The sequence below is a fragment of the Oncorhynchus clarkii genome, chromosome 10, assembly GCF_045791955.1.
Source record: "Oncorhynchus clarkii lewisi isolate Uvic-CL-2024 chromosome 10, UVic_Ocla_1.0, whole genome shotgun sequence".
In the NCBI taxonomy this organism is placed as follows: Eukaryota; Metazoa; Chordata; class Actinopteri; order Salmoniformes; family Salmonidae; genus Oncorhynchus; species Oncorhynchus clarkii.
In genome coordinates, this window is record NC_092156.1 from 22,959,225 (window position 1) to 22,974,536 (window position 15,312).

The 15,312-nt window shown below is 41.5% G+C and overlaps 1 protein-coding gene across 1 annotated transcript in view; it reads left to right on the plus strand.

The window, feature by feature from the left end:
* LOC139418156 (protein turtle homolog B-like) overlaps positions 1–15,312 on the plus strand; it is a 175,387-nt gene that overhangs the window by 31,171 nt on the left and 128,904 nt on the right. Inside the window, exon 2 of the mRNA XM_071167387.1 lies at positions 8,806–8,997. Coding sequence (XP_071023488.1) covers positions 8,806–8,997 — 192 coding nt within the window. The remainder of the gene's footprint in view (positions 1–8,805; positions 8,998–15,312) is intronic.

The window sequence follows — 15,312 nt, forward strand, 5'->3', positions numbered from 1 at the left end:
GCTTATGTGAGATAGGATTTGTCTGCACTCTGAGAGCAGAGGAGCACTGAAAGGGTGTGGATTTGTATTAAGAAAGTCGTTAGGGCACATATGATGAGCATCAATACCATCAATGAAAGCAGGCAGTGGAGAGGCACGATGAATGGACACTAATGCAGTGTGTGCCTTTTATTGACAGCGCCACAACGTTTGGCCTCATAAGGTTCTTCACTCAGTGGTTACTGTTGGAGGTATAGGTCCGAATCACCTTTGACAAGGATTTTAGGGAACACGTACCTTGTTGTCACGGCTGTTGCTGGAAGAAGACCAAGGTGCAGCGTGGTGAGCGTACATTTAATTTTTTATTTCAAAATGTTGCCAACAAAACAACAAACGAAAAAACAACCGTGAAGCTTACAGGGCATTAGTGCCACAAACAAAGTTAACTACCCACAACGAAAGGAGGGAAAAAGGGCTACCTAAGTATGGTTCCCAGTCAGAGACAATGATAGACAACTGTCCCTGATTGAGAACCATACCTGGCCAAAACATAGAAACACAAAATCATAGAAAACAAAACAGAATCACACCCTGACCAAACCAAATAGAGACATAAAAATGCTCTCTAAGGTCAGGGCGTGACACTTGTAGTGGAATGACTTGAAGAATGCATGGTTGCATGACATGATATCAGTCGAAATGTTGTGTACGTCACAAATCTTCAATGTACAACAATCTATGAGATGTCCAATATGAAGAGAACCAAATTCAATTTAAAAGTTTGGCCAATCATTGACTTTAGTTACTTAATAACTAAGCAAAATCTCCAGACACTATTAGCCCTTGATCAGGAATTGGTCTAAACTCTTGTTGGGCTTAAAGATTGGCAATTGAGTGGTCAAGTTTGACACTACTAAACACTATACAAATGTATATACTAACTCCCCTTTTGCAAACCCAGCCAGCATAAGGGTACCACCCAAAGCACAAATTTCAAATTCCTTATATTAAGCATGTCAGATGGCACCATTTTCTTGATTTTAAATGTACGAACACAACAAACGAAGCATGTGTGTTTAGTGAGTCCGCCAGATCAGAAGCAGTAGGAATGACTAGGGATGTTCTCTTGATAAGTGCATGAATTGGACCATTTTCCTGTCAGCTAAGCATTCAGAATGTAGCAAGTACTTTTGGGTGTCGGGGAAAATGGTCCAATATGGAGTAAAAAGTACATCATTTTCTTTAGGTATGTAGTGAAGTAAAAGTTAAAGTAGTCAACACTATAAATAGTACAAATATCCCCAAAAAAGACTTAAGTAGTACTGTAAAGTATTTTTACTTAAGTACTTTACACCATTGCACACAACTCGGCCATCCTTGTCACAGATGGGCTATTGCAACCACACCCAGCTCCAATCCTATCAGCTAAAAACAACGTATGAAATGGGCTGTTCACAGTATGAATGTACCTTCGTCCAATCTGCAGCAACTGCATGATGCCATCGTGTCAGCATGGACCAACATCCCTTTGGAACGTTTCTGTCACCTTGTAGAATACCCCGAAGAATTCAGACTGTTCTGGAGGCAAAGGGGGGTCCGACCCGGTACTAGATGGCTGTACCTAATAAACTGGCATGTGAGTCCGTTCTGGGGGAGAGATAGGTGTAGGGCAACAGGGCAGAGACGGTGTACCAGGGAGTTAGCTTGCAGAGAGGTAAACTGTTAGAGAGCAGTGCACACTAGACAGACTCAATGAAGGTTTCCTTCAAATGGTACTATCATACCTGAACCCAAATAACAATCTCTCACTTGGTCCTGTGAATAAAAAACTCACATGTATCAGAACTCACTTTGATGTTACAAGCAGCAATGTAACCGTTACCTTTAGATACGTAGACTTGAATAGACATGAATTCATGGCATGATAATAAGGCCATGACTACACTCTAGCAGTGATGCAGGAATAATTAGATGCTCTCTGTGCACCCCGAAAGAGTCTCCTTTGAATTGAAAATGAGTGAGTGATACTCGTTGGAGGGCATGTGAGCCAAGTAGGTCAAATCCTGCCCTTCCCTCTGTGCTTCATTAGTTTCTCAAGCCACCATGATATTTGGGTTTTTGACAGTCGACATACACAAATGAGCAGCGCAATTAGTCTGGCCGAGGAGGTGAAGCAGTTCCATATTAAATTTCCCATTTCTTCTTCTACTGCATAAGTTAAACACCGCTAACGGACTATTTCACATTTCATTCTCTTTCACGGCGTGTGTCCCGCTGGATTTCTCTTCCCTGCGTGTGATAATTGCACAGTCAGGCACAATGAATCCAGTTTCTATGGTTTTGCAAATTTTCCCTTTATTGATCTAAAACTGAGTCGTGCTGCCTTTGATCTTTGAGTGCTCAGCCTATTGGCTGCCACTACTTCTCTGGCACTTTTTGGTTAGGTAATAACAATGCCAAACATGTAAAGTGTTGGTCCCATGTTTCATGAGCTGAAAAAAAGATCCCAAATGTTCCATATGCATGAAAAGCTTATTTCTCTCAAATGTTGTGAACAAATGTGTTTACATCCCTGGTAGTGAGCATTTCTCCTTTGCCAAGATAATCCATCCACATAACAGGTGTAGCGTATCAAGAAGCTGATTCAACAGCATGATCATTACACAGGTGCACCTTGTGCTGGGGACAATAAAAGGCCACTCTAAAATGTGCAGTTTTGTCACACAACTCAATGCCACAGATGTCTCAAGTTTTGAGGGAGTGTGCAATTGGCATGCTGACTGCAGGAATGTCCACCAGAGCTTTTTCCAGAGAATTGAATGTTAATTTCTCTACCATGAGCAACCTCCAACGTCGTTTTAGAGAATTTGGTAGTACGTCCAACCGGCCTCACAACCGCAGACCACGTGTATGGTGTTGTATGGGCGAGCGGTATGCTGATGTCAATATTGTGAACAGAGTGCCCCATGGTGGTGGTGGGTTTATGGTAGGGGCAGGCATAAGCTACAGACAACGAACACAACTGCATTTTTATCTATGGCAATTTAAATTTACAGAAATACTGTGACAAGATCCTGAGGCCCATCGTCGTGCCATTCATCTGCCACTATCACCTCATCTTTCAGCATGATAATGCACAGCCCCATGTCACAAGAACCGGTATCCAATCCCTGGAAGCTGAAAATGTCCCAGTTCTTCAATGGCCTACATACTCACCAGACATCCATAGAAATCCATAGATTAGGGCCTAATTAATATATTTCAGTTGACTGATTTCCTTTTATGAACTGTAACTCTGTAAAATATTTGAAATTGTTGTATGTTGCGTTTATATTTTTGTTCAGTGTAGTTTTACTACCCTATTATGTGTTTCTCTAAATTAATAGATTTTGAATATGCTATATCATCAAATTATTTTACACCTTTTGGGTTAATACCCACTTAACTTGTAGGCTAATATCCACTTAACTTTTAGGTTAATACCCACTTAATTTTGAGCAATTAAGTTAATTTTCAAAAAAGTAATTTTCTTTATTTTTTTTAACTCCCAACATAAGTATTTTCTAGAGGTAAGGACATTTACAGTTTAGACTGTAGAGTTTACATTTCAGTTCAACTTCTCCGCCATCTACCACTATTTCATCTTCCTGAACTTGAGAATTCTTTGTATTCAGTGCAAGCTAGCATATGGACTTTAGTATTCAACAATGGTCTCTCTCAATGAGTTTGGAAAGTCTTGCATATTTAATGTATACTTCTAATCTCTCGAGGAGCGTGATTGAGGGTGCTTCAAACTTCAGGCACAGTTCACGAACAGTTCAGAAGTGAATGGTTTGTTTGATAAATGTAGCTATTAATATAATCATAATTAAATACTGTACTCTTAAAATGGTTGGACTGATAAAGAACATTTGGATTGGGCTCATTAAATTCGGACAGAGACACCATTGAGTGACAGCTGTCCAAATGTCGACCTTACAGCCGAGAGTGATAGGACATCTCATCTTCTTGAACACAGACAGCCATGCTCAAACAGAGCCCACTCTATAGGCTGTCTGTGAACCTCTCTGGAAGGATATGCTCTACTCTTCCCTCTTGCAGCTCGGAGATTAAAGCGTTTGACCGTCCCACTCCGGGCAAAATCCTAATGGAAGAGAAGAGGAGCTTATTAACGCTTGTTTCTCCTCCCTCTCTCTCATCAATATAAACAGTGAAGTCATACCTTCCAGAGGCCTGTTTTCGCTCGCTGGTGATGTCACCGGCATCCAATCAACCCGTAGCGCTGGGCTATGTAGGGGAGGCAGGGGGAGTCTTGGGTATACGCGCTCTCCCTCAGCCTCTGTTATTTATCTGCCCATTCCAAGCACAAGAAGAACACACACAGATCCACATAGTAAACCATCATCCAACATTACATCAATGTTTCAGCAACCGTAAATATTCCTGTTATAGTTATGCCGTTCAATGTAAGTGCCTGACTTCCATACCTTAAAAAGACAGAATGAGAGGGTTTCTCTGTACGGAAGAAGCATTTTGAGCAGCCTCCGACTGCCCAGAATGAAGCTGTTTTGGGTTCATCAGACATGTAGCCAAATACAACGGAATTATTTGATAATCATCCTCTGTTTAGTGTAAAGTGAGGTAATTAAACTATTATTTTGTGTTGACCTCCAGCCAAGGTGACTGTTGAAGCTTTTCATGCCTCTGAATTAGAGTTCGACCGATTATGATTTTTCAACGCCGATACCGATTATTGGAGGACCAAAAAAGCCGATACCTATTAATAGGCCGATTTAAAGATTTAAAAAATGTTGTAATAATGACAATTACAACAATACTGAATTAACAATTATTTTCACTTAATATAAAACATCAATAAAATCAATTTAGCCTCAAATAAATAATGAAACATGTTCAATTTGGTTGAAATAATGCAAAAACAAAGTGTTGGAGAAGAAAGTAATATGTGCCATGTAAAAATGTGTGCCATGTAAAAAAGATAACGTTTAAGTTCCTTGCTCAGAACATGAGAACATATGAAAGTTGGTGGTTCCTTTTAACATGAGACTTCAATATTCCAAGCTAAGAGGTTTTAGGTTGTAGTTAATATAGTATTTATAGGACTATTTCTCTCTATACCATTTGTATTTCATATACCTTTGACTATTGGATGTTCTTATAGGCACTATAGTATTGCCAGTGTAACAGTATAGCTCGCCCCTACCTGGGCTCGAACCAGGAACACATCGACAGCCACACTCGAAGAATCGTTACCCATCGATCCACAAAAGCTGCGACCCTTGCAGCGCAAGGGGAATAACTACTCCAAATCTAAAAGCGAGTGACGTTTGAAACAGTATTAGCGCACACCCAGCTAACTAGCTAGCCATTTCACATTGGTTACACCAGCCATTAGGCTGATAGGCTTGAAGTCATAAACAGCGCTGTGCTTGCGAAGAGCTGCTGGCAAAACGCACGAAAGTGCTGTTTGAATTAATGATTACGGGCCTGCTGCTGTCCAGTCAGACTGCTCTATCAAATCAGACTAATAATAACATAATAACACACAGATATACAAGCCTTTGGTCATTAATATGATCGAATCCGGAAACTATCATTTCGAAAACAAAACGTTTATTATTTCAGTGAAATACGGAACCGTTCGGTATTTTATCTAATGGGTAGCATCCCTAAGTCTAAATATTCTTGTTACATTGCACAGCCTTCAATGTATGTCATAATTACGTCAAATTCTGGCAAATTAGTTCGCAATGAGCCAGGCAGCCCAAACTGTTGCATATACCCTGACTCTGCGTGCAATGAACGCAAGAGAAATTACACAATTTCACCTGGTTAATATTGCCTGCTAAACTGGATTAGTAGTTATAACTAGTGATTATAATTGATTGTTTTTTATAAGATAAGTTTAATGCTAGCTAGCAATTTACCTTGGCTTCTACTGCATTCACGTAACAGGCAGGCTACTCGTGGAGTGCAATGGTTAGGGCGTTGGACTAGTTAACTGTGCAGTTGCAAGATTGGAACCCCTGAGCTGACAAGGTGAAAATCTGTCGTTCTGCCCCTGAACAAGGCAGTTAACCCACAGTTCCTAGGCAGTCATTGAAAATAAGAATTTGTTCTTAACTGACTTGCCTAGTTAAATAAAAGGTATAAAAAAATATATATATCTATATATTTTTTTTAATAATCGGAAATCGGCGCCCAAAAATACAGATTTCCGATTGTTATGAAAACTTGAAATCGGCCATAATTAATCGGCCATTCCGATTGATCGGTCGACCTCTACTCTGAATATGGGCTTAATATACACTTGAAAAGCTCATGCCGTTTTTCCCTGCTTCAAACCTCTTGCTGTAAACGTTTTCCCTGCCTCTTGCTGTAAACATGAGTTAAGTAATTTGTAACATACAATAATATCCTTGAGTCTCTCCTCAACAAAGTGTACTTCACATAGTTTTCCTGGCTGCTGGCTTCCTTTCACCCTATTGTTTGTATACAGTAGTGCAGAATGTGATGTGGAAACTTGAAGGTTTACAAGCGTCACTGTCTCTGCTGCTCCTTGATTTGTTGCATTCACCGAGGCCCCTGACTATAGGCCTACTCCTATTCTAGCCAGGAAATATGTCCCCCTCCCAGCAGCGGGAATTAGGAGTTGGTGAGACATTGGTTATTATGTTACAGTAACAGATCAATAATTAAGTACCAGGGAGAAACGAAAACCAGCAGACACCAGCTGGAGAGCAACATGGATGTAGAGCATTCCTATAACAACCCACTGGCACTGGGTCATCCTCAAAGACAAACCCAATAATCCCAAGCATCCCTATGGGCCACAGAGGTGAGCAGACCACCATCTGATTAGCCGTATTGACTGGTAAAATGAAAGAACACTTCACTTCCGGTTGTAAAGCCAAGCACTACATAAATTAGTAGAGGATCAATGCTCTGGTAGAACTCAGGTAGAACAGATAGCCCTGTGGACATCTTTATAAACCAACAATGTCAAGTTCCCTGTCAGTGTCTGCAGAATTACACTAATCATACAAAATTATGTGGACACCCCTTCAAATTAGTGTTTTCGGCTATTTCAGCCACACCAGTTGCTGAGAGGTGTTAAAATCGAGCACACAGCCATGCAATCTCCATATATAACAATGGCAGTAGAATGACCTCACTGAAGAGCTCAGTGACATTCAACGTGGCACTGTCATAGGATGTCACCTTTCAAACAAGTCAGTTTGTCAAATTTCTGCCCTGCTAGAGCTGCCCCAGTCAACTGTAAGTACTGTTATTGTGAAGTGGAAACGTCTAGGATGCGCAATACCATGCGCAATGCCAAGCGTCGGTTGGAGTGGTGTAAAGTTCGCCGCCATTGGACTCTTGAGCAGTGGAAACGTGTTCTCCGGAGTGATGAATCACGCTTCACCAACTAGCAGTCCGACGGACTAATCTGGGTTTGGCGGATGCCAGGAGAAGGCTACCTGCCGGAATGCATGGTGCCAACTGTAAAATTTGGTGGGGGAGGAATAATGGTCTTGGGCTGTTTTTCATTGTTTGGTTGGACCCTTAGTTCCAGGGAAGGGAAATCTTCACACGACAGCATGCAATGACATTCTAGACAATTCTGTGCATCGAACTTTGTGGTAACAGTTTGGGGAAGGTAATTTCCTGTTTCAGCATGACAATGCCCCCTGCACAAAGCAAGGTCCATACAGAAATGGTTTGTCGAGATCGATGTGGAAGAACTTGACTGGCCTGCACAGAGCCCTGACCTCAACCCCATCGAACAACTTTGGGATGAATTGGGATGCCGACTGTGAATCAGGCCTAATCGCCCAACATCAGTGCCCGACTTCACTAACGCTCTTGTTGCTCTATGGAAGCAATTCCCCGCAACAATGTTCCAACATCTAGTGGAAACATTTCCAGAAGAGTGAATGCTGTGATAGCAGCAAAGGGGGGACAAACACCATATTAATTCCCATGATTTTGGAATGAGATGTTCGACGAGCAGGCGTCCACATACTTTGATCATATAGTGTATGTCTTGTAAAAAGTAAATAAGGAAGTTAAGAAATGTTCCATCAAAGTTTACAGCATGTAATGAAAGTCCAGTAAATGTACAGTGTGTGTGTGTCTGTGTGTGTTTTTGTGAGCGTGTGCCTTATCTTTCTCAAGTGAGTGTCTCAGACTCGAAGAAAGCCTCATGGCACGGCAGCAACAGGTGATGGTATCAAAACAAAGTGCACAGTTTTTTTTTCCCACACACAGAGCTATGTCCTTTATATTCCATTCCTAAAACTATTGGTCTTAACTCAGGATGGCATTTGTTGTCGCCACCTTGAGTTATGACCCCCGTAGTTCTCTGTCATCACAAACAGGGTGCTCTCTACGTGAGAGAAAAAGTAAACCAGGATGGTGGAAGTGGAGGAGGCTACTTAAAAGGCAGATGTTCTAACAAATAAGAAGACCTTATGTTTGAATAAGGTTCTGTGGCCCAATCAGTGTAATTTAGGTTAGGTCTTCTGTTTATGTTGTTTGAGGATGTACCACTGTATATCACGTTTTGTGAATATTGTACTTCATGAACATTTTCAAGGAGGCTTTCTTATCTTACATGTGAAAAAACAAACAAAATGTTTGTGGTTGATGTTGGAACTCTAAGACACAATGTGGATTGTATGCTAATAAAATGTTACCCTTTTGCTTCAAGGTTGCTTTCGGTTGGTTATTTCACCACAATTAAGTATTGTCCCTAGCTGTTACAAGGATACTCACAATGCCCGCCCCCTCTCCGTTTCCCAGGTGCCCACGGCGTGCGAGAGGAGCCCCAGTTTGTGACGGCGCGCGCTGGAGAGAACATCATCCTGGGATGCGACGTGGCCCACCCCCTGAACGGCCAGCCCTATGTGGTGGAGTGGTTCAAGTTCGGAGTGCCCATCCCCTTCTTCATCAACTTCCGCTTCCACCCGCCTCATGTGGACCCGGAGTACGCCGGTAAGAGAACAACTCTCCCTCTTCATTAGCCCCAAACCACGGGTGTCACAGTTTGTTGCCGTTGGTCAGTTTTGTCAATGTCATTTTGTACACCTATTCAGCCCATCTTCTACAAGGTGTTGAAGGCGTTCCACAGGGATGCTGGCCCATGTTGACTCCAATGCTTCCCACAGTTGTATCCAGTTGGCTGGATGTCCTTTGGGTGGTGGACCATTCTTGATACACATGGGAAACTGTTGAGTATAAAAACCCCAGCAGCGTTGCAGTTTTTTACACAAACAATTGACATCAATAAGGGATCATAGCTTTCACTTGGATTCACCTGGTCGGTCTATGTCATGGAAAGAGCAGGTGTTCTTAATGTTTGGTACACTCAATGTAGTTTCTTTATGTTATATGTTACCTGATAGACCAGCCTTGGGCATGAATTCAAAGTAAAGCTGTTTAGGCAATTACTTTAGTAATTAAATTTACTCTGAAATCGTGCCCGAGGCTGGTCTAGCAAGTAACGCTGCAACATGCAGCACATAAACGTCACCCCTCATGTCACGTGTGCTCTCTCTCCGAGCACCAGGCTGCTCGTTATGGCACACAACTGTCACCATCGTTACATGCATTATGACGTTCACCTGGACTCCATCACCTCCTTGATTACCTGCCCTTTATATGTCTGTCACGTCCTGATTTTAGTTCCTTTTTTTATGTCTCTATTTTAAGTTGGTCAGGGCATGAGTTGGGGTGGGCATTCTATGTTTTGTTCTATGTTTGTATTTCTATGTGTTTTGCCTGGTATGGTTCCCAATCAGCGGCAGCTGTCAATCGTTGTCTCTGATTGAGAACCATACTTAGGCAGCCTGGTTTCGCCCTTGAGTTGTGGGTAGTTGTTTTCTGTCTCTGTGTCTGCACCAGACAGAACTGTTTCGTGTTGGTCTATTTTTGTTATTTTGGTCTTAGTGTTCTGAGTTTAATAAATATGAACATGGACACTTACCACGCTTCATATTGTTCCGATCCTTCCTCCTCAGACGAAGAGGACAGCCGTTACAATGTCACTCCCTTTGTTTCTGTGTCATGTCTGCATTGTTCGTGTTTCTTATTTTTGTATTATGTTGTGTTTATTTATTAAAACACACACTCGCTGAACTTGCTTCCCGACTCTCAGCCCACATCGTTACACCTCAGCATATACAGTGGGGCAAAAAAGTATTTAGTCAGCCACCAATTGTGAAAGTTCTCCCACTTAAAAAGATGAGGTACACTTCATATGGACACGTCTGGCACTGCAGGATTTGAGTCCCTGGCGGCGTAGTATGTTACTGATGGTAGGCTTTGTTACTTTGGTCCCAGCTCTCTGCAGGTCATTCACTAGGTCCCCCCGTGTGGTTCTGGGATTTTTGCTCACCGTTCTTGTGATCATTTTGACCCCACGGGGTGAGATCTTGCGTGGAGCCCCAGATCGAGGGAGATTATCAGTGGTCTTGTATGTCTTCCATTTCCTAATAATTGCTCCCACAGTTGATTTATTCAAACCAAGTTGCTTACCTATTGCAGATTCAGTCTTCACAGCCTGGTGCAGGTCTACAATTTTGTTTCTGGTGTCCTTTGACAGCTCTTTGGTCTTGGCCATAGTGGAGTTTGGAGTGTGACTGTTTGAGGTTGTGGACAGGTGTCTTTTATACTGATAACAAGTTCAAACAGGTGCCATTAATACAGATAACGAGTGGAGGACAGAGGAGCCTCTTAATTTGCAAATAAATTCATAAAAAATCCTACAATGTGATTTTCTGGATTTTTGTCTGTCATCGTTGAAGTGTACCTATGATGAAAATTACAGGCCTCTCTCATCTTTTTAAGTGGGAGAACTTGCACAATTGGTGGCTGACTAAATACTTTTTTGCCCCACTGTATATAAATCTCGGCACCACCGCTACTCTGAATCTCCCCCTCCCATATCATTTGTCTGTCTCAATAAAAAAAACACTTTCAAATGATCAGAGAGGCTAAAGTGTTTTCAGATTCACAAGATCGAGTGTGTGTAAGGAACGGAGCACGTTTGGGATTTTCACTGCAGTCTAGGGGAGGTTGTCTCTGTATAGCACATAACATCAACTCCCACACTCTCACAACCCTCCCCTTACACCCACAGTGGGAATCAAATGCTCTGTAAGAAATATCCCCTTCTCAGGTGCGAGAAGTGTGATACGGCTTGTGAAACATGACATATGGCTGATCTCTGCTTTAGCTGTGAGACCATAATATTGTTGTTCTTTGACAGGTGTTATTAGATATAATTAATGGGTTTAAAATGTGCTTAAATTCTTATTGATAGAATATATCAATGTATAATGAGGGTGAAGATACAAAGATGTCTTCCTTTGAAATGGATAATAAACAACTCCATTGATTTTACAGGTGAATTTGTTCCTAGGTCATATATTTCGCTATTAAAGGTATCCTAGAATGTTCACAGTGGAAAACAATCTGCTTCCCTTTGATCCCTTAAATAACATCACTCCCATTAGATGCATTATACTGTTAATATGACATATATGATTAGCACACTATAATCCCTTTGGTTGGGAGCCAGTCAAAAGATTATCTGCAGTCTGCATCAGACAAAGTGAAGGTTTCTGTTAAAGTGCCTTTACAATGCAGAGCCAGGCTCCCACAGCAAAATCTCTAGGATTTGGAGTCGGAGGCAGTTGCTATGAATGCCTTCTTTATAATGTATTATAAACGACTGATTATGACCGATAATCCAGCCATGAAGCAGAATAGTTAATACTGTAGCCAGATAGCTGACTGAGCAGCCAAGTAGCAAGTCACTTGCGTGTTTGATGTCACATGGTTCCAACAGAGACATACTGTATTATATACTGAACAAAAATATAAACGCAACATGTAAAGTGTTGGTTCCATGTTTCATGAGCTGAAATAAAAGATCCCAGAAATGTTCCATACGCATAAAAAACGTATTTCTCTCATATTCTGAGCACATATTTGTTTCATCCCTGTTAGTGAGCATTTCTCCTTCGTCAAGATAATCCATCCACCTGACAGGTGTGGCATATCAAGAAGCTGATTAAACAGCATGATCATTACACAGGTGCACCTTGTGCTGGGGACAATAAAATGGTACTCTATAGTGTGTAGTTTTGTCACACAAAACTATGCCATAGATGTCTGAAGTTTTGAAGGAGCGTGCAATTGGCATGTTTACTGCAGGAATGTCCACCAGAGCTGTTGCCAGAGAATAAGCTGCCTCCAACGTCGTTTTAGAGAATTTGGCAGTACGTCCAACCGGCCTCACAACCACAGACCACGTTTAACCACACCAGCCCAGGACCTACACATCCGGCTTCTTCACCTGCGGGATCGTCTGAGAGGGTGCTGAGGAGTCTTTCTGTTTCTAAGAAAGCCTTTTTATGGGGAAAAACTCATGTTTATTGGCTGGGCCTGGCTCCCCAGTGGATGGATTGTGCCCTTGCCCAATCATGTGAAATCCATAGATTAAGTGTTATGCTCGTCGTCGGATGATAAATGACCGGACCAAGGTGCAGCGTGGTAGGCGTACATTCTCTCTTTATTTGAAACCGTAACACAGGGGAAAAACCAATGAACACAAACCGACCATAAAGCTAGTCGTGCAATAAAGCAACAAACAAAGACAAGGTCCCACAAAACCCAAAAGGAAACTGACAACTTATATCTGATTCCCAATCAGAGACAACGATAGACAGCTGCCTCCGATTGGGGAAAAAAACACACCAACATAGAAACAGAAAACCTAGAATGCCCACCCTAATCACACCCTGACCTAACCAAAAATAGAGAAATAAAAAGGCTCTTTAAGGCCAGGGCGTGACATTAGGGCATAATGACATTATTTAAATAGACTGATTTCCTTATAAGAACTGCAACTCAGTAAAATCTTTTAAATTGTTGCATGTTGAGTTTATATTTTTGTTCAGTATAGATAGAGAGTCTATAGGACTCTGGCCTCCATGTCAGTCTCTGGGAATCAAGACTCTTTATAATAACAGGAAATAAGAGCAAAGGAAAGGAATCCATAATCATGAGAAAGATGTGTTCCCTCAAAGGTGATTTTATTCATCTGAAACATGTAAATTGGAGAAATATCCTATTTATATTTTAATATATTTGTATTAAGCTCAGCAATGGCTTTTAGACAATCACTGCCCTTTGGGAAAAGGACAGACAACCTCTCAGAATAGCTCTGCTGACTTCAATAACCTGTGGACAATCGGTTGGGGGAGAATACCCACCCAGATGGTATGCCATTGCACTTCAAACAGGAGCAGAAGTTGAAAGGCCTCCAGACCAGAAGTGCGTAACGGTTGAAGTGATGGGTCAAAAGTGTGTCGGACCGTGTGTTTTTGTCTTCTTCATCTGGGCTATTGGAAAATTACAGCATCGATACGGAGCAACCACAGAAAAGGCGTGTGGTAATTTACTGAGCATGTCCGTTTTAGAAAAGCTCAAATGAAACCTGATAGTTTATCAGACGTCGCCAGGGGCAGTATATGCTATTTTAATGGTTGTACTCACAGTAAATGTTAATGAGAGCGGTTGAGGATTTCTACATCAGGCCAAAGTCTGAGCAGTTCTGTCAGTTTGGTTACATCAGGGACACTGGGGACAAAGTATGCCTCTTTATGTATTGCTGACTACTTGATTAGGTTGAAGCTGCAAACTATACAGAAAAAAATATATTAACGCAACATGCAACAATTTCAAAGATTTTATTTAGTTACAGGTCATACAAGGAAATCATTCAATTGAAGTAAATTCATTAGGCCCTAATCTATGGATTTCTCAAGACTGGGAATACAGATATGCATCTGTTGGTGACAGATACCTTTAAAAAAAAGTAATGACGTGGATCAGAAAACTGGTCAGTATCTGGTGTGACCACCATTTGTCTCGTGGAGCGTGACACATCTCCTTTGCATAGAGTTAGTCAGTCTGTTAATTGTGTCCTGTGGAATGTTGTCCCACTCCTTTTCAATGTCTGTGCAAAGTTGCTGGATATTGGCGGGTACTGGAACATGCTGTCGTACACGTAGATCCGGACAGTTTCTTTAATATTTTATTTCAGCTCATGAAACATGGGACCAAGACTTTGCATGTTGTTTTTATCATTTTGTTCAGTGTAAATAATCATTTAGAGAACATTAGTCAACAGAATTATTATATGGCTAAATGGCATCGAAGTGATACATTGACCAATTGATTGTGATTAATAACATTTTACTGGATCAAAGACTTAAATCATATGGACAGTGTTTTAGTGCATCAAGAGACAAATAATTGAAGGTGATAGAACATTTTCAATCTTCTAAAATAGCTTCCAGCCAGCTCTAGATCATAGGCGTTTTTTTATTGTTGGAATACCTTTCAAAGGATTTATGCTTCTCCTCTACAATCTTCCCTGTTGCTGTTTTTAGACAGCTCCTCGCACCCCGGCACAAATTACATTTGACAACCCTCACAGAGATTGACAACCCGTGCTTTAAACTTCAGCCAATTTTTCCCTGCTGCGCTGCAGTAGCTACTGAACAGGGGCCCTTTTCAATTAATGCTACTGCTGGATCCGAAGCTCTAGTCGCCGCTAACTGACTTCTGCCTCCCTCTACTGTGAGTGGAACAGCGCCGGAACAGAATGAGGGTCAGCGTCAAGGCTAGGAATCAATAGCACTTCTTATTCACACAGAGGTCTGAGTTGTGCCCATTGTAGATTGGACTGCTGCTTTTTTCACCATGGAGGGCACTGAGGGGGCACTGCTTCCTCTGGGCGAAGGGCGGCCCTCCGTCTGTCGTGCCAACAAGGTGCATCTTTGTTTCGGTGTCGTGCCGTCTAGCCACCCCAAGCCAATGAAAAGGCTTTGTGTATTGGCAGGAAGGCATTTCCACTTTGTATGAGAGAGGAACATTTATCTATGGTGTTTGGCTTGTTCCATTAGGAGCTACAAAGAGTCTGTCATACACCACATTCTGGGCCTAAATGAGACCTCAGTTCAAACACCATTGACTTGGGTCTGCATTTGACTGTCTTCATAGAGAATATGATAAATCAAATCAAATCAAATCAAATTGTATTTGACACATGCGCCGAATACAACAGGTGTAGTAGACCTTACAGTGAAATGCTTACTTTTACAAGCCCTTAGCCAACAATGCTTTAAGAAGTTAAGAAGAAAAATGTGTTAAGTAAAAAATAGATAAGTAGCAAAAAAATTAAAATAAATAGAAAATAAGAGTAACAAATAATTAATAGCAGCAGTAAAATAACAA